At 36.8% G+C, this 23,145-nt stretch overlaps 1 protein-coding gene across 5 annotated transcripts in view; it reads left to right on the top strand.

Moving 5' to 3' along the window:
• Positions 1-23,145, top strand: part of NOX4 (NADPH oxidase 4) — a 134,173-nt gene that overhangs the window by 65,213 nt on the left and 45,815 nt on the right. For all 5 annotated transcript variants that reach the window (XM_045509000.2, XM_045509001.2, XM_010973374.3 and 2 more), the window contains one exon: positions 6,703-6,763. In XM_045509000.2, coding sequence (XP_045364956.2) covers positions 6,703-6,763 — 61 coding nt within the window. The remainder of the gene's footprint in view (positions 1-6,702; positions 6,764-23,145) is intronic.

Raw genomic sequence — 23,145 nt, 5'->3', positions numbered from 1 at the left:
TGGCACAGCTGATTGCTTGGTTTATTGATACACTGCTTTCATTTTGCTTCCAAGACACCCACTCATCTGGTTTTTCTTGTAGGTTTCTGGGTACTTCTACTTGGTCTTTTTTTTGTTTTTTGCTGTTCCTTGTTATCCCATAACCTTTAAGTATCAAAGCACTCCAGTGTCCGTTCCTTGAACTCCTTTTCCTCTGTAGCTAAATTCCTTTCTCTGGTGATCTTATCCAGTCTTATTGCTGTATCTGCATGCCACCGTCTCCCAAATTTGCATTTCCAGCCGAGGCCCCAACTCTAGAATTCAGGGTTCTAGACCTGATTGTCTACCAAGGACTTCCACTTGAATATCTGATGAACATCCTAAATAAACATGTCTAAAATTGAACTAAGCTTCAACCTTCCACCCTGTTCCACCCACAGTCTTCTCCCTCTTCAGTTAATACCAGCTCAGTTGTCCAAGCTGCTCAGGCTAACAGCTGGACATCATTCTTGACTTTTATCATTTTTAAAAAATACAGTCAACAGTCCATTCACAAATTTTCTTGAACTCTACTGTCAAAGTATGGTCCCCATTTCCACAGCGGTCACCCTAGTCCAATCTTCTACCACCTGGCTGGCCTCCTGACTGGTTTCCATCTGTCTACCCTTACTCCCCTACCATTTAATCTTAGGAAGTAGCCAGTGTGATTCTTTTAAAATGAAAATCAGATCGTGTCATTTTTCTGTTCAAAACCAGGCAGTTTTCACCTTGGATTATACTTGATATTTATTGACTTGTATCTTTGTGAATGTGTGTGTATGTGTGTGTGTGTGAGTGGGGAAGGGAGGTCAGAGATCAATGTGTCTGGAATGTACTAAGAAAAAGGATGGTAGGGGATGGTGTCAGAGAAGTCATGAGGAGTCAGATTATGTAGGGTTTATATGACATTGCAAGGACTTTGGTTTTTTCTTTGAATGAGAAAGGAGCCATTGGAGGGTTCTGGGTGGAGGAATGACACGATCTGGCTCACTTTTAACAGGAGCACTCTGGCTGCTGTGTTAAGATTAGATGAAGGGAAGAAGAGTCAGAGACCAGCGAGGAGGCTATTGTGGTCATCTAGTCGGGGTATGATGGTGGCTTGGCCCAGGGTGGTGACCATGGAGCTGGTGGGAGGTGTCAGGTTCTTAATATATTTAGAAGTTCAAGTTAGCAGGATTTCTTGATAGACTGGTTACGGAAGACATACAAGACTCAAGTTTTTTTGTTTGCTTGTTTTTGGTCGGAGCAACCGGAACTGCATTGGCTGAGACCGGGAGGGCCGTGGAGAGAGCAGGTCTGATGGGGATTTGTAGAGCTCAGTTTTGGATATGTAAATTTGAGAAGGCACTGGTCTACTTTTATTACATATTTGCTGAGCGAATGAATGACATCTCAGCTCTGCTTTCCACTGTACAGGCTTTCCCTGCATCGTGAGCCCTTCTTGTCTCACCTCCACTTGAACTGCTTGTCTTTGGGTTTGTGGGGGAGTAGTTGCCTGGCCTGTGCTTGGGATGAGGTGAATCTGGGGGTCAAGCTATCCCATATACAGACATGAGCACTATTCCTTTTTAAAATTATAAGCCCAACCCCAGCTTTCTTCTGTTGCCTCTGAGACCTGAGTTTTCCCAGTGCTGTGCGGAGAAGACGGGCTTGCTTCTCAAAATGACCCCCTGTGGAAGGTAGTGGGATTTCAGCTTTGGATGTTTTTTTCACTCAGTTCCCAAACCACCATCTCATCCATATTTCACCTTTCAAAGTGTGTTGACACTCCATTGTTGTTTTCATTCCCCATGTGACCTTTGCTATTGTGGTCCACCTTATTGTACTGCTAAAGTGTCATTTTAGTGTTTTGTTTTTCTCAAGGGAGCTGAGATAAATGCACATACCCCACTGAAGTTAGCAAAAATCTTGTTTACATACTTTCTCAGTGTCTTCCTGTCTAATATTTAGCATGTTTTTCATACAAATATACAAGTAAACAATAATTTTTTTACCGTAAAGTAAACAAGTAAACATTGAAATGTTACCATTGTCAAAATGTTTAGAGTCGCAATGTTGCATCAGTTGTGGTGGATTTTGTGCCCCTGGCTCATTGTCTCCTCTCTTACTTTTAGAACAATCCTCATTTATGAAATTACACGAGCTCCTAGTATAGTCTGTGAAACTTTTTAATACACGATACATATTTGTTGAATGTCTGAATAGATTGTGGGAGAATTGCCCATCATTGAAGAAGCCTTATTGGTTCTCAGGTTAATTCTCCAATATCTTATTAACTGATATGTGAATGCATACCAACTAAGGGTAAGATGCTATGGAATATGTGATAATGACTTAGAAACAGTTCTTGATCTGAAGACACTTACAGCATATTAATACAGGAAAAAAATCACACAGAATTAAAGAGGCAGACCATCATTAAGGGGATAAAAGTCAAGTAATTTGGAAGTTCAGGGAACAGAGAGGAATTTCTGTAGCAGGGAAAATTCTATTTTCATGAAAGTGGTGGCATTTGAGATTGGCCTTGAGGAATCGCTGGTGTTCAGAATGAGAAACGGGAATGAAGGTGTTCTAAATGAGTAGACTAGTAAGTGGAGAAAAAAAGGAGAGAAGAATAGGTGTTAACTGATCCATGTTGGTTAAGCTGGATTAGAGCGAATCAAGGAGGAGCATGGAACATAAAATGGAAAGAATTTGGAACAAAAGTGCTTGGTTGTAGACTGTAGGAAAGAAAGAATGGGGGGTGTTTTTCCATAGGAGGACACAGAAAAGATTAATGAATAGGAGACAGCAGTGATCAGATATTTTCTTTGGTATGTTATTTGAAAAGGACTTGAAAATTGATTGAATACTGGCAGGAAAAGAGAGAGATACCTGGTATTATTCTGAAATTTGAGCCTCTGTTCTGGTAGGATGTATGTTCCATCTCCAGACCTAAGGGAACCAGAAGAAGAAGCTAATTTGGGAAGTAAGATAACAGCAATCTTAGATATATTACATTTAGAGTGAATTTCAGATGGAAATTGTCTCACAGGCATAGAGAATGTGAAACTAGAGCTTTGGAAAAGAAGGTTAAAAATAAAGACCTGACAATAATGATTAAAGAACATTGTATGCTCAGATTACTTTTTCTGGTTTAACAAATTTGTTACACTGGAAATTTAATATTTAATATAGTAACATCCAGTTTCAAGTTATTTTTATTCTTTAATCGCAAAGTTCTTGATATAAAAACAAACGCATTGTGGCTTTTAAATTTCTTTTCCATGTTGAATAAATGCTTGGAAAGTGACATCATTTTTACATTTTGTTCTCAAATGTAAGATGATTATGTAATAGCTGTTGATATTTTTGTGGGACAGTTATAAAATGATTAGTCATTTGAGCACAGTAAAACCCAATGCCATTTTGAACAGATAATTTGAAGGAAATGGTTGTTTTCTTCCAGTATATCAAAGTGCACATTCCTCCAGATCTGTTGTTGCAAATTCTGTCACTTTATTTTCTTCGTCTTAAACTAGGTGACGTGTATTCTGGTACTTATATTAAGGTCAACATCAGCCAAGCTCCATTCTCTTCATCTAGGAAACTTAAGTGAGACTAAAGTAAGACTCAGCAATGTTTTAATGTTTATATTTTAAATTCAACTTTAAAAATATTTAAAATTATAAACATTAAAAGACCTAATAATTTTTTAAATAGATGTGTTTGTTATTTTCTGCCTTCAATTTTACTTCCCAGAAATTAATATCTTTAACAGTATATTATATATTATCTTCCATGTATTTCTATGTATAGAGAAAAAAAAATCTAACATCTGTTTTTATTTTAATGGTGTGAACTTAACTACCTGTATTATCCTGCTTGTAACTGAAAATTTGTTAGCATTTTTCTTTATTAATATTCTAAGAGAAGCAAGATACCCATAGATGTGAATATTGTATTATTTCCTCCCTTTGAGAAGTTTTCTAAACTTTTTAAAAAAGATTAAAGAATCACTACGCTGTGCTTTAAACAACATTTGTGAATCTGAACAGTATTTGTTCAAAGCTACTAAAACGTGATTCTAAGATCTTCGGTCATTGTTTCAAACCACACGTGCTGAAGCCATTCTGTGTGTTGTTCTGTGCAGGCCCCTTTCAAATTTGGGATGATGTGATTGAGCAAAGACTCTGTTAAAATCCGCCTTCTTAATTCCTAGCTAGTTTGAGAATGTATCAACAATTTATAAAGGCATCATTCCCAGGAGTTTGAGAAAAACAGTATTGTGTTTTATCTGTTCACAACCGGAAAAGCCTTAACAGACATCCTGGTACACCTGGCCAGCACTTCTGTAGGCTCCTGTAAGACCTGAGGGGATGTTAAACATCATACGTAATTACCTTTTACAACGTCGCACTGAAAGAATAGAACAGAGATAGGAATATTCGCCAAAATGTGCATTTGCCTTTGAAATATGTTGTAAGATTAAATCAAGCCAGGTGCACACTCAGACATACAAAGACTAACTTTTTTTTTGCTCCCTATTCTATCTCCTTGGCTTAGACCTTCTTTCCAAAACCTAAGACTTAGCTCACGGTCAGGGAAACATCAAGAGACATACAGACTATCAGTTGGTCAGCTTGGAACTCTGTGGAGTTCTTGCTTTCTGGGACCTACAACTTTTACAGCATAGAGGCTCTGCTCAGCCTTAAGGAAAAGTAGTGGGTGGTTTTTTACAGATCACATCATCTTATTTGGGGATTTGCTAATGACAAAACTGATTGATCTCAGAGTTATTAAAAACTGGAATATAAATAAATAATTGAATATTAGTCATAATTATAAATGAAGTAATATCATTTTAATAGCATAAATTAGATTTAAATAGTATCATTTTATAATATTTTCATTTACTTTAATATTTTATACTACTGCTGGCAGTACTAATCCTGTAATCCAAGGAAGAGTAGTTTGGAAATTCCATGTTACATTAATTGTCTACCATGAATATATGCTAGATCATGTGTCTTTTAGTTTGTTTATGATTTGTCATGAACAAATGATTAATACTTACCTTTTTATTTAGTGTTTTTACTAATTTCCAAGCTACCTTTCTTCTTTGATGCGTTATTTACGTATCTCCATGGTGTCATCATCTTCCTTTATTTCTGCCTAGAGCATCCTTATGTGACCTATTTTCATTGGTCGACACAGTGAGCTTGAGGCTCTTCAACTGGCTTCATGTAACACATCCTCTATCACCGGGCCTTCTGAACCACTGCCGTTTTCTTTCATCTGTGCTTTAACTTTGGCCCATTTTTCCCCTTAATTCATAGTGTCATACATTGATTCTACTCATCTTCAACAAATCCTCTTTCCCTCCTACTCCATTTGCTGTCTCATGCAGTCCTTATCCATCTTCCATGTCTTTAGTGGAGACGGTGGCCTGCCATACTTAAGAACTATGTAGTCAGACAGACCTGGATCCAAACTCTGTCCTGTCTTTTTAATAGTTGTATGATCTTGAGCAAAGTTAGTTTTTTTTAAGTCTCAATTGCTTAATTTCCTTAACTATGAAAGACAACTCTCCAGGGTTACTGTGAGGTTATTATGAGACACGAGGCACTTGGCACTGCCCTTGGTACGTGATACTCAATGAACACTGGGTAGTCACATGCAGATCATCCCTTACCCACAACCCTTATGTTAGATGTATTTTCAGAATGCAGAAGTTCGAGAATTTTAAAAGGTATGCATATATAATATGTTACCTAAGCTCTCTAGCAGAATCTGAGGTAGCACTCTTAAACAAATTGGTATTTCTGTAGGAAAAAACTTCTGTATGAATTTTTATACAGAATTATTAGCCTCCTGTCAGTACCTTACCATCAATTCAGGTCAGCTAGTACCACCAAATCAGTTATGAAAAAAACCTCATTTTTCAGAAATTTTGAACTTCGGAATTGTCGAAAGGGATTGGAATTCTGTAAAACAAAAGGGGATTCTGCATTTCCATATTGTGAGCTAAAAATTATTCTCTCATTTTTTCACTCTATGGCTGTTTTCTATAGTTTCTGAACGGGGGACCACAGATACTTTTTCTTACCACCAGTACCGCAGCTCACTCCCCTCCCCAGCTGCCCTTGCCCATTTACTCCAGATTTCTGCAGAGACTCAAGGGGCGGGATGAATAGAGCTCTTTCACTAGGAGTTTCCTCCTTGGACGTGGAAATTCAGGTCATACTGATAATTATTTTTTTTCATTTCCCTGAAATTTGTTAAGATGTGAAGTGTATATTGATATCTGGAGAGAAAAACACACTAAGATCATTAATCTCCATTTCTTCCTTCATTTTTAAAAGCTGTGTCCTCTTAAATATTTTAACTCAAAAGACATTTAAGCAAGATTTGTGGTTAAATGTAATATATTGGCAGGTTTAGACTCTGTATGTATGTATATATATTTTGTTTTATATAAATACCTAAGGGCTTTTAGAGGAACGTATATTGTCTTCTTGACTGGTTAGCATTACTTTCTTTCTTCCACTAATGAGGATCTGTATAGATTTTTTTAGTCCATTCCTTTCTCTTTTCTATTGATTTTGGAGATTTGCTGTGAGAATAAAAGTGGTAATCAAATCATACTCTGGTAATACATAATTATTATTCAGAATTGATTCTAGTATTTATTTATTTTTTTAGTGTCCTACTGAAACCAAGGCAACATTTGGGGTCCACCTTAAAATAGTAGGAGACTGGACAGGTATGTAGAACATAGAGTTTTAAGATACATGCTTTGAAAATAATGAGAATGTGTTGAAGTAGTGGAATTACCAGCATGTATAGAAATGTGCACGTGTTCTCAAGCTGTTGTTTTGTTTTCCTACTTTGCTTGTCCAGTTTTGACATTCACGGTTTTTTTTTTCTTTGTAAGGTGCATTTTTGGAACTGGAATACTTTTGATATCAGTAATTGTTAATAATGTATTGTTCACTGTGCTTGTAAATCATAGACTTCTACCTGCTTGTCTGAGGTGCTGGCAATAGTGGGAAAACTGAAATGCGTTTTTTAGAAAACATGATTTTTAGAAAACGTGATTAGTGGTCAGTTTTACTTTCAAAGTAATCAACACCTGGAATTGAGATCACACGAATCTTCTGGTTCTTGCATGACTTTTTATGTGGTATGATCTGTATATAGAGCAACTCTACAACATCTTTAAATAGTGGTCATTCATAATAGTAGGTCTATTGATGATATTTCACTCATTTATTCAATAAGTTTTTATTATCTGAGAGAGGCATTGTATTAAGAGTTCTGAGTAAATAAAAGACGTATCAATCACTCTTATATCTTATAGATTTCTCAAAGGAAAGGATGCAAATGTAAATAAAAATAATTTTTAATTGAGTGCCAAACTAGGGGTTGGTTTGTGAAAACTATAGGATATCAGGAAAAAAAGGCAGATTCAATGTAATCTAGGGCAATAAGAGAAGCTTCACAGAGAAGATAGAGTTTGAAATGAACCTTGAAAATCAAGCCAATGAAGAGAGATCATTTAAGTGAAATCCACAGCACTGTCAAAAATCAGGTAAGGCAGTGAGTAGACTGTGTTTGAGAAGGGCAAGCTAACCTGCCTAGCAAGCAAAGATGCTCTTCTGGGGGAGCCAACCTGGTGAAGATCCTGAATGTGTTGACAAGATATTAGAACAACTTAGAGATGTTGGGGAACCTGTGAAGGATTTAGATTGTCATAATGAAAATGGTATTGATAACTTGCTTGTTGAATGGATTAGAATCAAGGACAGACTTATTGGTACTGGGAGGCAGAGGAGGAAAAGTCACCGGAGGAGTCGGAATGGAAACTGGGGACGAGAAGGAATGTATTTACAAGCACAGCTTAAGAAGTTAGTATTGGAAAGGTGGAACTAATTTCTGTAAACATCAGACAAGGACAAGTTATTATGTGACAGGGAAGGGATATTTTAGGAAGGACCGTTGAAAGGGCTGATACAGTTAAAAGAATTTTAGGAAGGACCGTTGAAAGGGCTGATACAGTTAAAAGAATCGTGTGTATAAAATTCTGTTTCTATAGAAAGGGCAGTCAGCTTGGAATTGGAGACTTGAAGAAAGTGGAGAAAATGTGCAACATAGAATTTAATGGGGAAAAAATTATTAATACAAAGATTTTTGAGCAGTAATGACCTGTTTGGAATCACAGAAAATCAGGCTTAAATCTATATTATTCATTTGATAGCATTCAAAATAGATCATGGTAGTCCACTGTTGGAAAAATACTGGGGTAGTATGGAAGTAGTAATTTTCATGATAAGCGCAGAACTAGTTAATATAAGCAGACTTGTTTTGTGCTGTTTGACAAATAAAGAATGAGTGAAGTTCTTCTCTGGTAATAATTCCAAGATAGTAAGAATTAACTTCAGTAATGAATGGTAATTGATAGAATTCTATATCTGAAGGGAAACAAGCATAATGCAGTCGTAATTTAATTCATCAGGGTAAGCAGAAACTTCATCATTGGCTTATTACTAGCTATTGTTACTCAGTTTCTTCATCAGGTTATTTTTTGTTGTCAGTAGCTCATTAAGCTAAATCATTATCTTATCATTTATTTTAATCTTCTGTATTAGGAACACTTAATAGTTTTAATTTTATCCTCCTTTTTTTATATATGGTGCCATTGAGGGAGAAACAAGATCATTCTATTTATTCAGAGAGTTCAGTTCCACGCTTAGATGCTTTTCAATTAATAGACTTTCTCAGTGGTTGACTTTAAATATTTGTTGATTTGGAAAAAAATGTCAAGCATTCATGCAGAGCACCACTAAATAATTCTGCCACTCTCTGGCACTTTGGTTCAAAAATATTTTTGCTGTTTTAAAAAGAATAGAATTATAATTGGAAGCAAAAATGGGACTATCCCTGCTGAGATAAAAGATTATTGTTTTTTCTTATTCTAAAAGAATTGATTATTAGGTATTACTCAGTATTAGAGCAGGGTTGTATAGCTCAAGTGGTAAAGTGCATGCTTAGCATGTATGAGGTCCTGGGTTCAATCCCCAGTACCTCCATTAAAATAAATAAGTAAATAAACCTAATTACCTCCCCCCAAAACAAATATAAATTTTTTAGAGTAGGTATTACTCAGTATTAAGAGCAATAGGTACAGAAAATATCAAAGAGCTGCTTAGGAAGTTGAAAGTCAGAGGTTTACTTTTCTAAGCTGACTTAAAGAGATTTCACAGTGACTTTTTCTTTCCTGAAACATGTTCTGCCTGGGCAGGTATCAAGAACAGGTCAAGACCTCCTCAGGGGTCTAATCCAGGACTACCCAGCTGTAGAGATCAAAGAGCACATCTAACATGGGACAAGGAGGCGTCAGAGTCTTGGATTTGTTGTCTGCCTTTTTATTTTAACCAGACCTCTAGTTGCATCTCCTAAGTGTGTAAAAGACTCATTAAATTTAGAAGATTCTTGAGACTTCTTAAACACAGTTTAGGTTTTTCCTTGAAATGATGATGGCAGAGGAGCAGAGTGAATGATCCAAGTAGATTTCTCTTTGCATTGAATTAGTATTTTGTTGCCTTTCTAGAATGAATCCTGCCTTCCAATTTCAAATATATGATCACATTCTGATTGCCAGTTGGGTTGATTATCATTCTCATGGTCCAAAATGTCTTATTACTTTCTTCATTAAATATTATTACTATTGAGTAGTGTCTGAGATGTTACACTGTTGGTTGATTTAATGGCATAAGTAGCAGCTTACTCTAGAGAAGTTTTGAGTTTTACTCTAAAAAAGTACATACCTAATATCCACATGTAATTAATCTAAAAATGTTGTCATTGTTCCATCCAGTGATTAATGGGTTGACAGTAACTGGATAAACAGGCAACAAAGGGCTTATTGTATGTGTCACATACAGTTTTTCCTTGAATCTTGGTTATCAGTTTCCACATTGTGTATTGGTAACTCTTGGTACAATCAAAAGATGCAGATAACTTGAGGGTTAAAAGTGGGAAAACAGGGCCATATAATATTATAAATTCATCTTGACCACATAATCCATTGATACTCACACTACAAGTAATCTTAGATAGAGCTTTAGTTAAAGACTGGGCCAAAAGAGAGGTGAAAACTCGTCTCTCCGTCTCTATTTACTTTTACATCATTGTATTAGCTGGCCTTGTTTCATATTCCATCTAGCTGATTGTTTATGAAAAGATTCAAACAGAATAAGTGTAAAAAATTTTAAGTATTTTTTCATTTTGGGGAGCTTCTTTAAAGTCAGATTATGACTACTCTAAATTGTAATAATGTTATTATCACATAATGACATGTTTTAGAACAATTAGGACATTTACCTTGCTCTGTATGTACCGGTGAATGGCTTTTGGTTGTGAAAAAACAAAACAATGGAAGTACTGCTGTTGAAGGACGTGCCAGAAGAAAAGATCTACAGTGGCTAGAAATACTCTTCTTCTTGTAACGAGACTAGCAAATTGTTGTTTCTATGACTAGCAGATTATAATGGCTAGTCATTTGTAGAAGATAACATTGAAACTATTTGTTCTTCTGGCTAATAATCAAATATTTATTAAATACTTACTTTATGCCAGACACTGCGCTAGTGTCTGGAGATACAGCATTGATGAAAACAGACAAGGTCCCTGCCCTCGTACAGACCATATTGGAGTCTGTTAGAGACCTCCAGCAAACAAAAAGACAAATCAATATATAACATGTTAGACAGTGACAACTTCTATAAAGAAAAACAGAGAAAGGTAAGGGAGTAATAATGATGGAGGGTGGTAGTGCTGTATTAGATAGAGTGTTCAGTGTGGACTTCCTGAATAGACATGTAAGTAGATGAGGGAATAAATCAAGTGGATTTCAGGAAGAAGCATGTTTAGGCAAAGGAAACAGTACGTGCAAAGTCCCTGGGGGTGGGAATAACTTTGGATATTCAAGAAGCTGCAGGAGTCTCAGTGAGACTGGAATGGAGACAGTGAGGGGGATAGTAGTGGGAAGTGAGATCAGAGAGGGGAGTAGGGGATCAGACTCTGTCCGCTCTAGGGGGAGTTGGATTTTAATTGGATTGAGATAAAAGGCATGATTTTGGAGTCTCCCTCTGAATGGTTATCCATTTTGTTGTAATACATATTGTCTAGTGTTTGACAGGCTGAGGTTTTTTTTTTTTTTAAAAAAAGACTGAGTTTAGGGAGAAGAGGGGAGAGGTGGAACTTCTGAGAAAACAGCTTAAACTTTGTTGATGGAGGGGAGATGTATCATCATTTTGAGTTGCCTCAGTGGTGGTTCTGTCTCCTGCCATATGGCCCTGGTTTATGGGTTCTGGTAGCCTCTTCTACACCTTTTGTCCCATTAGCTCGTATGCATGGTAGTAGCTTCTTCTTTTTTTTTTTAATATGTATTTTTATTGAAGTGTAGTCAGTTTACTATGTTGTGTCAGTCTCTGGTGTTCAACACAGTGCTTCAGTCACATATGCAGATACATATATTCATTTTCATATTCTTTTTCACTATAAGTTACTACAAGATATTGGATATAGTTCCCTGTGCTATACAGTAGAAACTTGTTATTTATCTATTTTATATATAGTAGTTAGTATCTTCATCTGGGAATCTTTAGTATCTTCATGGATTTAAAGCCTTGAACTAGATTGGATCACACAGGGCAGTAATTCTCCATCATGTGAGATCCAACACCTTATTTTATAACACTTTACATGCCCACTTTACATTCTTAAAATGCAATTTGTAGATATTGTGTACACAAATGATTTATTTAAAAATCAATATAATGTTTTAATCCTAGTGTAAAGGAGCTATGTAAATAATTTATAGTGAACTATTTACATTCAGTAGTTAAACTTTCAAGCATGACTACACTAGAAGTCATATTGAAATAGGTGACTTGTACCCGTATACAGAGTGGTCATGAATAAGACAGTTCTAAATGCAGGCTCCCAATACAATTCAAATACTGTGAGCACTAATTTCTTTATGATATGCTTTTCCGAAATGGTGAACATCTTTTGGTTGAGTTCTGGACACAACAAAGTGCAATATTATTTCATTTTACAGGGTGGTTACAATCCTACAAATTTCAATGACTATTCAAATCATGCAAAAATGTTGCATCTTTTATAATTATTAGTGAATTTTTCATTTACATGAACGTCCAGCAAGTCATCTAAAAAGCATTTAGGTTGTGAGACAGCTCCTGTTGCATGCTATTCTCTACAGCATTGCAGGATGTCTGCTGTCTCTGACCCCTATTCTCTAAATTTCAGTAATTTTTTTTATCAGCATTATGAGAACCAAGTTGCCTCCAAAAGCTCTCAGAACTGCCTCTAAGAGCTGGCATTGTCCCATGAGAGTAACTAACTTAAAAAATTTGCATATAGATAAAAAAGAAATCTAACAGAGGACAGAGCCCTGAGACATTTCAACACGTGGAGCTCAACAAAGGTGACGAAGAAACAGTGGCTACTGAGATAAGAAGGCAACCAGGCACGTCTGTGTCCTGGACACCACAGGATGGTTTCAGAAAAGAGGACTGGATCGATTGAAACAAATGCTGCTGAAAAGTGGAGTGAAATGAGGCTGAATTAATGTCCTTGAGAATCATGTTTTTAATGGAGTGCTAGGAACAGAAGCCTGACTGAGGCAGGTTCCAGAGACAACAGTAGTAAGAGAAGAATGAGAGATGGTAAGCACAGAGAAGCCCAGCAGTGTGCTGGGGCCAGCTTGTGTGAGCGCAGGGGGCCATTGGGTTTGTCTTTTCCAACTCTGCATTCGGTGAAGTCATGTTTGATAGCTTCAGATCTTCTACAATGTGAAGATTTATTCCAAAGAAATTGACAAACACCATAAAGCAGGAATTAAAAAAATTTTAAAGACCTGGCTATCAAATATTTGCCAAAACACCACTGGACAAATTCTAAGGATTTTGGGTATAAAATGAAGTAAAGAAATAGGGTAGTAGTTGAGTGGGGAGGCTATCGGGACAAGGCAGATATAAGTTAGAGTATGTATAGCATAAATATATACATATATTTAATGTGAACTATTATGTTTATATACATCTGGGAACAATATGAATAATAAGAATGAAATAGAAATGGAAACATTGATAATGCTGGAGAGATAGAGGGTATAATTAGGGGAGCAAAGTCCTTGAGGGTCTCCTAATGGATTCCAGAAGGACTGGGTACCAACATACCACTGGAGGAGTTGACCCTAGATAAGTCAGCTGGGCAGTTCATGCTTCATAGGAAGACAGAGGAGTTGGTTGCAGAGCATGGCTACAGATAGGTTGGAGAGGAATGGAATTTCTCTTCTGATTCCTTCTGTGTTTTTGGTGAAGTAAATAGTAAGGTTATCACTGAGAATGAGGAAGGGGGGAAGTACATTGAGTTTTGAGGGAAAGGAAGAAGGTGTAATGTATCATTTGAAATAATAAATTGATGAGTGAAGCGTGGTGGCCCTTCTGAATTATGTTAAGAGGCTCACTGAGGTGCTCGGTCCAAAATTTAAAGTGAGACAAGTCAGAATAATTGGGAGTTTTTTTCCAGACATGGTCTGCCCACTTCTTCAGTGAGCTATTGAACAGGTGGGGAGTTGGATTTAACCAGCGTTGGTCCACTCCTGATTAAATTCACTATAGCTGTCATCTCCAATCCATTCTCTGCACTGTAACCATAGAAACTTCAAAGCATGAATCAAGTTAAATCCCTTCTTTCGCTTCAAACACATTAATAGCTTCCCATTGCTCCTAGGATAAAGAAAAAAATCCTTACAATGGCCTAGAACAGCCTCCTTGCTCGGGCCCTGACCTACCTCTCATCTTGATTCAATTTGTTTCTTCTCTGCGCAACAACACCATTAGTTTTTCTGTTCCTTTTGTTTCTCTTGCTACCTCCCACCATATATCTATATATCTATATATCTTGATTTATATGTACCTGTCACTCTCCACTGCCCCTTCCCACCCCTATCCACATAGGTCCCTAGTATCTTTAAATCATAGCTCAGGACCTGCTTCCTCTAAGAATTTCAGGTCATGTTTCTTATATGCTGCCATCACTACATTTCTTTTCTTAAGAGCACTTCTCTCCATTGGTAACTGTATATTCGGAGTTGATCATTGGTGTAACAAGTTTCTCCAATAAGCTATAAGCATTGTCATGATAGGGACCTGGACCTCTTTTTGCTCACCATTGTACTCAAGGGCCTATTCACATGGTTGTTCCTAGTAAATGTAAATATTTGTTAAGTGGAGGGAGGGAAGGACGGAAGGAAGGAGGAAAGGAAGGAAGGAAGGAAAGCAGGCGACACATCCTCTGCTTCATGAAAAATCAAGCAGGAGGGACAGGCGTCCCACACATAAACAAATGCAGTCCGTGTCCACCAAAACAGAGGACGCAGATGCATTGGGAGGGGTATTTGGGAGACTTTCTAGGCCAAAATGAGTGTTAGGGATAAACAGAATTTGTCCAGAGTGGGAGGTTATTCCAGGGAGAAAAATAGCTTGAGTAATACTCAAGAAGGGTGAATTGTCATGGAGTGTCAGGAGAATGTCTTGCTGCTGGAGGGCAGGCAGGGTGGCATCCAGAGGTCATGTTATGAGGGAGCTGGCAGGAATTGCTGCATAGCTTGGTCTTTACCATAAAGATGTTAGTAAAAAATTGAACGGTTTTAAACAGGAACTGAAACCAAATTTGTACTATACATGGGTCCCCATGCTGGTTGTGTACAGATTGGAAAAGAGAAAGATGAGGTGAGAAGGAAAGACACCAAATCAGAGATTCATCAGAGTGTCAAGGAGGCTGAGGAGATAAAAGCTTCCGGGAGGGGATGATCTCTGGTGGCCAGGGGGATGAGACCGAACAGTAATTGTTGGGGAGGGGGGGTTACTGCTTTACCTTATAAAAATCATGTTTTTTGGAAAACTCCGGGAAGAAGTTTGGGGATGGTACAGATTGCTGTGAACTACTGAGTAAAACAGAGACCAATAAGTAGAGAGAGTGAGGGTACAAAAAAAGCACATAGCAAATAGGCCTATTTCTAAATTCTTCCAATTTCTAAATTCCCCCTGAATTCTGCAAGTGATTGACTTTATACTGATTTGCCTGTTACTAGCAGTGGGAGATGTGTAGCAAATACATGTGCAATTACTTATATACCTGTCTAGGTAGATGTGGGCAGAATGAGGATTAACATATAATGTTTTAAAGTATGTATTATGGTGTATAATGAAACATTGCCAACTCCAGCCTCATGTGAGTCTCTGTAGAAATCATTGAGGACATTCAATTAGTTAATTAAATGGAATTTAACATAACTCATTTGCTATCATAATGCAATAAATCATTCAATAAATATGAGCTGTGGTTAGATTCCATATTTCATAGCCTCACAATTCAAGGAAGTTTTTCTATCAGCGAAAGGAGAAATTCGTATTACAATTTAAATGCCCATCTGTTCTCAGGGGAGAGGATAAATTGTTCTCCCCTTGGTTTCTCAGTTTATGAACATGAAATCTATGCTGTCATTTTTCAGGAGATGACAGCTCACTTATAATGCCACAGAAAATACAGAGACTACTTAGTAAATGATTGCAATTCACTACTCATTAAGTTTTATTCCAGTTCAGTCCTTTTACAACCCCAAAGATAGGGAAAGTACAAAATTTTTGTTTTCCATCCAATAAAAAAATGTTGCTTTTTCATTTTGAAAGTAAGCAAATTGTACAATTTCTGGACTTAGAAGTAGAGTCATCATTCAAAGTGGTTTGTTTGCATGGATTGTTATGTTTTTATTCTGAAGTATTTTGTTCCTAAGTTTGGATTCTCTGTTATCTACTATTTTCTGCTTGATTTTATTATATAATAACAAAGGAAATAGGAATAGTGAAGAATTTCCTTAGTAACGTAATTTCTTAAGCAGTGTCAAAAATATGACAATAATGTACTGGGTGGTCAAGAAGGAATATGTTGTTTTGCCAAACTGATCTGGTGTTAATGGACTAAATAATTCCTAAGCCAGAAAGACAAGGATTTTGTGCCATTATCATTACCATGAGGAACATTTTTAAGTACTCATTTGTTTGATGTGATTGCTATGCACTTTATAAAGGAGGCTAAATGAATATAGTTCCTGTTCTCTAAAAAAAATGTGATTTTTAAAGCAAAATTGTAACTTAATGGGTTATAATCATATAGACAAGTTTCTTTGATGTCATCCAAACGAACCTACCTAAGACAGTAAGTATGTTCATGACAAAGGAATATACTTAGCTTCCACGGATTCAAAGGTAATTGGGTAAGGGAACTTTGGGAAGAGAGTCTAGTAAAAACGCTCTTGCTCTTAATACGATTTTGAACGAAGGAGGAGGGTGGGATTTCATAAACAGATATAAATGGAGTAGGAGGACTAAGCTCTTCCATGAAATGAGATATTGAGAGAATTTGGAAGGGACAGTTAAATAATGGACATGGAATGCCAAGGAGCCCCAAGAAACACATGTGAGTAGGTAATAAAGTAAGTGAGGAAGAGTTAAGATGGTCTGCAGCAGCGTGCAAGAACTTAAAAATAGTTGATCTTATTTTTCGTTGGCACTCTGTTGAGAAACTAGTCATATGTTTTGGGATGTAGCTGTCAATATCATTAGGAAGGAAGAGGAAGGAGAGAAGATACACGTAGAGAACTTGGCATATCCCGGTGTTTGCAGTGACGCTACCTAGCAGAAAGGGATGTCTCTGATTGAAGCAAATAAGAAAACACGTTTTAAGGGTTAGACTGTCATTCAGGAATAGTCAAGTGATTTATCATCCTTTCTTCCCCTAGCTACTTCTTATCTGTGATGTATTCCTCTGGCATTACACTTTCACCATAACAGTGAAAATGTTTTGTTGACGCTGGAATGGCGGCCTGCTCAGTGGTGGTTTGGAATGCTGTGTTTTTGCTGGTTGAGATACAGCGCTCAGCCGTACAGACTATCAAAGCTGGCAGCCAGCGGAGTGAAATAGACCACCAGGGTTAAGAAGGAAACCCAGTAGAAATGGGACGTTATCTTTTTCTAGGCCTGGGAATGAATTTACGTAAACAAATACTCATTCTTGCTTTTTCCACAGAGCAGAAACAGAGGCAAGATTTTTCAAATCATCTTTTACAAAGAGGTTCTTAATTGTATTTACTCCATATTATATTTACTTGTTTGTTTATTTTGCTAGAGGCATTGGCTTATATAATATAAACTTCTAAAAAAAAAAGATCCTAAACCTGTCAGAGGCATCTATTTGGTGTTTACTGTTTTTTTCATATTAAAAAGAAGTCACAAAGGAAAAAAATCGATGTAACTTTGATGAGAGTTGAGAATCAAGTGATATAAAGACAATTAAAGATTTCTTTAAAGAATAGAACATTTGAGAGGAACGTGCAGTTTTTGTAGCTATAAAAGCAAAATATTTAAAACTGTTAATTCTTCCCAAAATGATTTATAGGCTTGATATAATTTCAATTAAAATCAGAACTCAAAATAAAAAGTGATATTAATTATTTGAAGAAAGTAGAAGAAAACAATTAAAAATGAGTAACAAGAAAATCTAGAAAAAATTTGAATAACAAGATAGGACTGGCTCTATGAAAACATAAAGTGAAATGAGTTTTACAAACAAACTAAGAATTCACAGGGCTAAATAATGTGCCCAGGAACATGAAGCTATTAAGTGGATGAGTTGAGATTTGAACTCAGGCTCAGCTTATGCTAAAGTATGTGCTAATTTATTACACTACCTCCTATAAAGTTCAAGTAGTTTAAGCACTGTGGTACTAGAGCAAAAGAGACAAGAAATGTATTCACAAAGGACAATAGCCTAGAAACAGACCCTTTAATACATGAAAATACATATCATATGAAAAAGAGAAGTGCCATAAATCAATATGAAGTGTTAGTTTTTAAACAGTTAAAGCATGTGGCACTTAACTATAAAAAATTAAATCTTTAGGTGACCAGAAATTACTTCCAGATAGGTTACGTGCTTTAAGGTAAAGAAGTTAATCTGTAAAGGTGTCAGAAGAAAATACAGAAAATAAAGTCTCCTTGTGAAAGGCCACTCTATTATGGAAGAACTCACAGAGAGAAGTAAGTAGATTTAACGACACAAAACTTTTAAATCATGCCAAAAAATAAAAGGGAATTGAACAACAACAACAACAACAATACTTACAGCAAATGCACACTAATACCTTCCATATATAAAGAGCTCCTTTAAATAAGAAATAAACTGAAAAAAATAGATGGATATATTCTGTAAACAGAGTAAATCATAATAATATTCAAATAAATGTTAATTAGAATAGCCATAATACTTATTTCACCTCTCAATTAACAAATATTTTCTTTGTTGATAATATCTGTTGCTGGTGAGGATGCAAAATATTGACGTTTTACTCTCAAGAATATGTGATTAGGGTTCTTTAAGAAGATGCAACTTACTCTGCCACAGGAAATCAGGAAATTTATGTAGGCGTGGTAAGACATGTTTGAGCTGGAACACAGAGGTTAAAATAGGAGCTTTCTAGGCAGAAAAGGGCACTTAGGAAGGAGGATTACATTGCCATAAAAGGCATGGTGTTGTTAGCAAACAGTAAGATGATGACATAGCTGAGCTTAGAGTTCACAGTTAGAAATATTAGGAGATAAGGCTGTTTGTAGGAGCCAGTTTTTTTAAAGAATATTGAACACCAAGCCAAACAAATTGAACTTGATTCTGTAGTCCACAGGAGATTGGGAACCTCTGCTCCAGCACCTAACCTAATTACGCTGAAAATAAAAATAAAAACAAAATTAATACTAGGAGGCATAGTTGGTGAAGGTGTCTTCAAGAAATGGGAATCTGAGTTGGCCCTGAAATTTTGGACAGGGCTTAGTTAAATGGACAGGCAGCAACCCCAGTGTGGGGGATGCACATGCCAAAGAAAACCGGAGAAGTGGAGGAAAACCCGTATTTGTCCATTGAAACAACCTGACGAAGGAAGTGAATTTGAATATTTGCTTGTTGCTGTTTCCTAATCCATCATTTCACATACTTGGTCTTTGACCAGGAGGTCCTGTGGTTAAGAACAGAGAAGTCTCCCTGGGCACAGTTGGTTTTGATAGATTTCAAAGGACCATATATTTCATACCATTAATTTTGTTGCCCAGGGTTTTAGGTTAGAACTTCATAAAAACATTAGAAAGAATAAAACCTTCAGTTTCTCTGGGTCTTGGATAAAATTGCCTATTCCTTCTTGAATATATGCCCAGGGGGTGTTCAGAGTTTGTGCAGAAAGCAGGGACTGAATTAGTATCAAGCTGAGCCTTGATCACTTTGAGGTGTTTCTTTTGTTGAATGCCAACATTGTCAAAAAAGCACATTTGCTGTGACAAATGAAAAGAAAACATTTGCCTTAAGAGGTAGATTGTGGAAAGCTTAGTAACAATAATGTGTGCATCTAAAAATCCCTCTGTTACTTGCTTTCACTTTCCTTGAATCTCTGTTCTTTTTTTTTTTTTTTTTCTTTCATCCTGTCAATTTTTGGAGTTTCGACTCTGTGGCAATAGAAGAGAATTTATATTTTATAAGAAAGTCAGTTATAGACATTGATTCATTGATGTATTTAGAGGCCAAGAAGTCTGTTTGCAGTTCTTTCAAAAGCAGCTTTTGATTTTTTTTTTAAAAAAAAAAATAGTATGTTTAACAAGTAGGAACTGGAATAATGAATATTAAAGGAATAGACTTTTATCACTGGGTTTGCCCTGAAAATAAAAGGATCTGTTAAATAGTTTTCCTTTGTGTAATGCCTCTTTGCCTACCTGCAGACCTTACACTGTTGAAGGCACCAGGTGTGGAGGCAGACAAACTGTACAGGACCCTGGTGCATTTTTCTCCTATTATGTAATCCTCAGGCAAGAAGAAAAGGGAGGGAGGAGGGGAGAAAAGAGAGGACAGGATTTTCTCTCCTGAGAATGAGGCAGAAGCCGTATGATGCAGGAGGAGGAACACTCCACTATGAGTGTTTTTCTTTTTTGGAGGGAGGGTTGTTTCTGTTTCTCTTTTTGTTTCCGTTTTTTAAATCTGTTTGGCTCTTGCTAGCCATATGGCCCCGGGCCAGTCCGTCAGCCAGTCTGGCTTTGAGTCTCCTCACCTACAATGTGTGGCGTTGGTGCAGTCGTCTCATTTCCCCGCCCGTTGCTGATGTAAAGTTGGTGATTCTTTCCAGAAAAATATACCTTAAAATGAGGGTAATTTAATTGCACATCAAGTAAGAATGGTAACAGATTAATTTGGGGATAGCTGGGAAAAACTCACAGGGAATATTGTGGAAGATAAATGCCAAGTGTGGGATTTTAGTGGTGGCTTTCTCTCTAGCTCCTTTCAGGGGACTGGTTCCTTTATGGACTCTGGTTGTTTATATTGTGCTCTGTGTTCTCATCTTCTGAGTTGCCCATGTGGGCTTGTTTTTCTTCCCCCTTGGATAAGACAAGTATAGGATTCTGTTTTTGGGGTTTTTTTTTTTTAATATCCCTTTGACATGGGGATATTTGTAGAGATGTAGTTTTATATAACCAGGCCATGCCGCTGATTGGGTTTTCTTAATCTCTAGAATTGCAGTCCATTTCCATTTTGAATTTTATCAACAGAAGATTTGTCTATATCTTTAATGGGAAAATAGTCTTGCCTCTACAACTAGATTTTCTGATTTATCTAAAATAGTATTAATTTGAATGCCTTTGATGTTGCTTTGAAAGCAGTATTTTATATAGCAACTATTGTTACTCAGGACTGAGTTACCATGGTAATAAAGAACATTCACTTGAAATTAAACTTTTCAGGAAAGGAAAATTTATAGTCTGTAACTTTCTGGTTGGTTTGGATGGACTACTGGAAATCTGCCTTTTAATTCTCATTTTTTGAAGTAATTTGTTTTTCCTAAGATTAGTGTGCATATTTTTTTTTTCCTAAGGAAAATTAAACACTGAATTTTGACACACCATTAATTTCTTTGAATCCCTGGGGGAACAGCTTTCCCTCTTTAAGTAATTTTGTAATTATATTCTCATTTCTTTTTCAAATAGATAGGGGGAGGAAAACTGTTTCCTTCTTACCTTCTAAGTTCTTTGGCTGGCCTAATAATTAAATTGGCATAACAAGGAAAAAAAACCAAATTTAATTTAGTTACGTATGGGAACCCCAAAGATATGAGGCTCCCTGGCAGTCAAGCACTTGAGGCTTGTAAGCCATCACCAGGTATCTTCAAAGGGGAGGAAGGTAATTCACGGAAAGATGGGAATAGCAAATGTTTGGTAAGGAAATGTTTTCCATGCCATGCAGATAAATCTTTTTGATGTAAAAAGTTATCTCTGGTAATAGCTCTTCCTAGTAAGGCCCTTTATCTAAATCCTTCTAGGCAGTTAAGGGGAGGGTAAAAAGCTCCTCCTGAGTCAGTTGGGACTTGATTGTCTTTAGCTTGAAATAATCCACATACCAAAGTGGCAAGTTCTGGGGCGGCCTGCCCTGAACACCGTCGCGCTGTAATAGCATTGCCGTTCTTTTGTTGTCCTGGCATTTCTTGTGATAAAAGGGGCTGCCCTTGAGAATAAGAATTTGTTTTCTTCATAGTGTGTGACAAACAATAGGTCCTTAATAGAAGTTTGTTGAGAGAGTGAAGAATGAATAAAGTGTGATTTAGCTGATAAAAGTTCACTGGGCTCAAAGTGTTAGTTTTACTCTCAATTTAAAACCCTCTGTCATTAAAGGTTATGTAGAAGTCAACAAAAATACTAGCAAAATTATTTGCTTCGTCTGGCATCTTGGATTAGAAGGACTTCTTTTTTGGTTCGTTTCACCTTTTCATAAAACCTCCCTGCTTCTTTTGCTTTCTGTTACCAGTGTATCCAGGCAGAGTTGGTGGTTCTGTTTTTCTGGATATTTGGAGTATGCATTTATTTGCAGGGTACATAGCTTTTGATAACACACGTCTTCCTTACTAGACCTTTAGTTTATTGAAGATCCAACTGGGTGCCTGATTTTTAGTACGTGATCACAAATGTTTGCTAAAAAAAAAAATTAGATGTACAAATTTTGGTTGTATATTTAAATAGTACTTCCCAAATGCTTTGGGAAAAATTAATTCGTACCTTCTCTTTTAAGCAGCATGTGCATATATGTGTGCGTGTGTGTGTGCACGCTGCTTCTGCATCAGTGTTGTGTCTTCCTCAGGAGGTAGAAAAGGGGACAGTGTTACAAAAACTGTAATGTAGGGTGTGTGAATGACAAATGCCCTTGAAGGGGTGTGTGTGTGTGTGTGTGTGATAGTATACATATCTATCTTTTTAAAAGCTATTACTCCTACATAAGTTCTCTTAAAAATACAAACAAGATATAGGTGAAATAAAAGTTAATGCCTTTTAACCTCCTGTTTCAAATCTTAAACATTTTTTTTTTCTTGACTCTTTGGTATACATGCCTATAGACTTCCTAGATATATTGTGGATGAAGTTATCCAACACCTTAGAGAGACTGGAAAGCAAGAGAGAACTTCTTATATATGATGACTATGAACCCCTTAACTGGATTCATGTAAAGGACTCTTCCACTGCAGCTTTGAGAAATACATTGTGATAGGCATTCTCGAAGCTTTGAAAGGCTCTCTGGTGACAGTTTGCAGGCCGAGAATGACTAATGAGAGAGGCTGTCACTGAAGTGGGCTCCTTGAGCTCTGGAGCTGATGAGGTCCCTGAGAGGCAAGGGTTAAGGGGCAGCACGTAACTGATAAAGCCAAGATGAGTGTGGCTACCATTATTGGCAGCATGGCTGGAATAGTGTTCAGAATGGACTGACCTGTTGAGATCTTTGGTGTTGACTAACTGACCATGGTGTCCTTAGGACACAAATATATGGGCAGCCTCGTAAAGTTTTACTTGATTTGTACAAATGAAAAGAAAATTCAGGGATTGGCAAACAGAAGCATGACCTGAATCATCTCAGTAAGAGTCACAGCCCTTCATCCAGTTCCCAGATTTGAGTCAGTTTATAGATTCTGAACTCCTTTAATAA

This window comes from Camelus bactrianus, chromosome 10 (genome assembly GCF_048773025.1).
Source record: "Camelus bactrianus isolate YW-2024 breed Bactrian camel chromosome 10, ASM4877302v1, whole genome shotgun sequence".
NCBI lineage: Eukaryota > Metazoa > Chordata > Mammalia > Artiodactyla > Camelidae > Camelus > Camelus bactrianus.
This window is presented reverse-complemented; position numbering and strand designations above follow the sequence as displayed.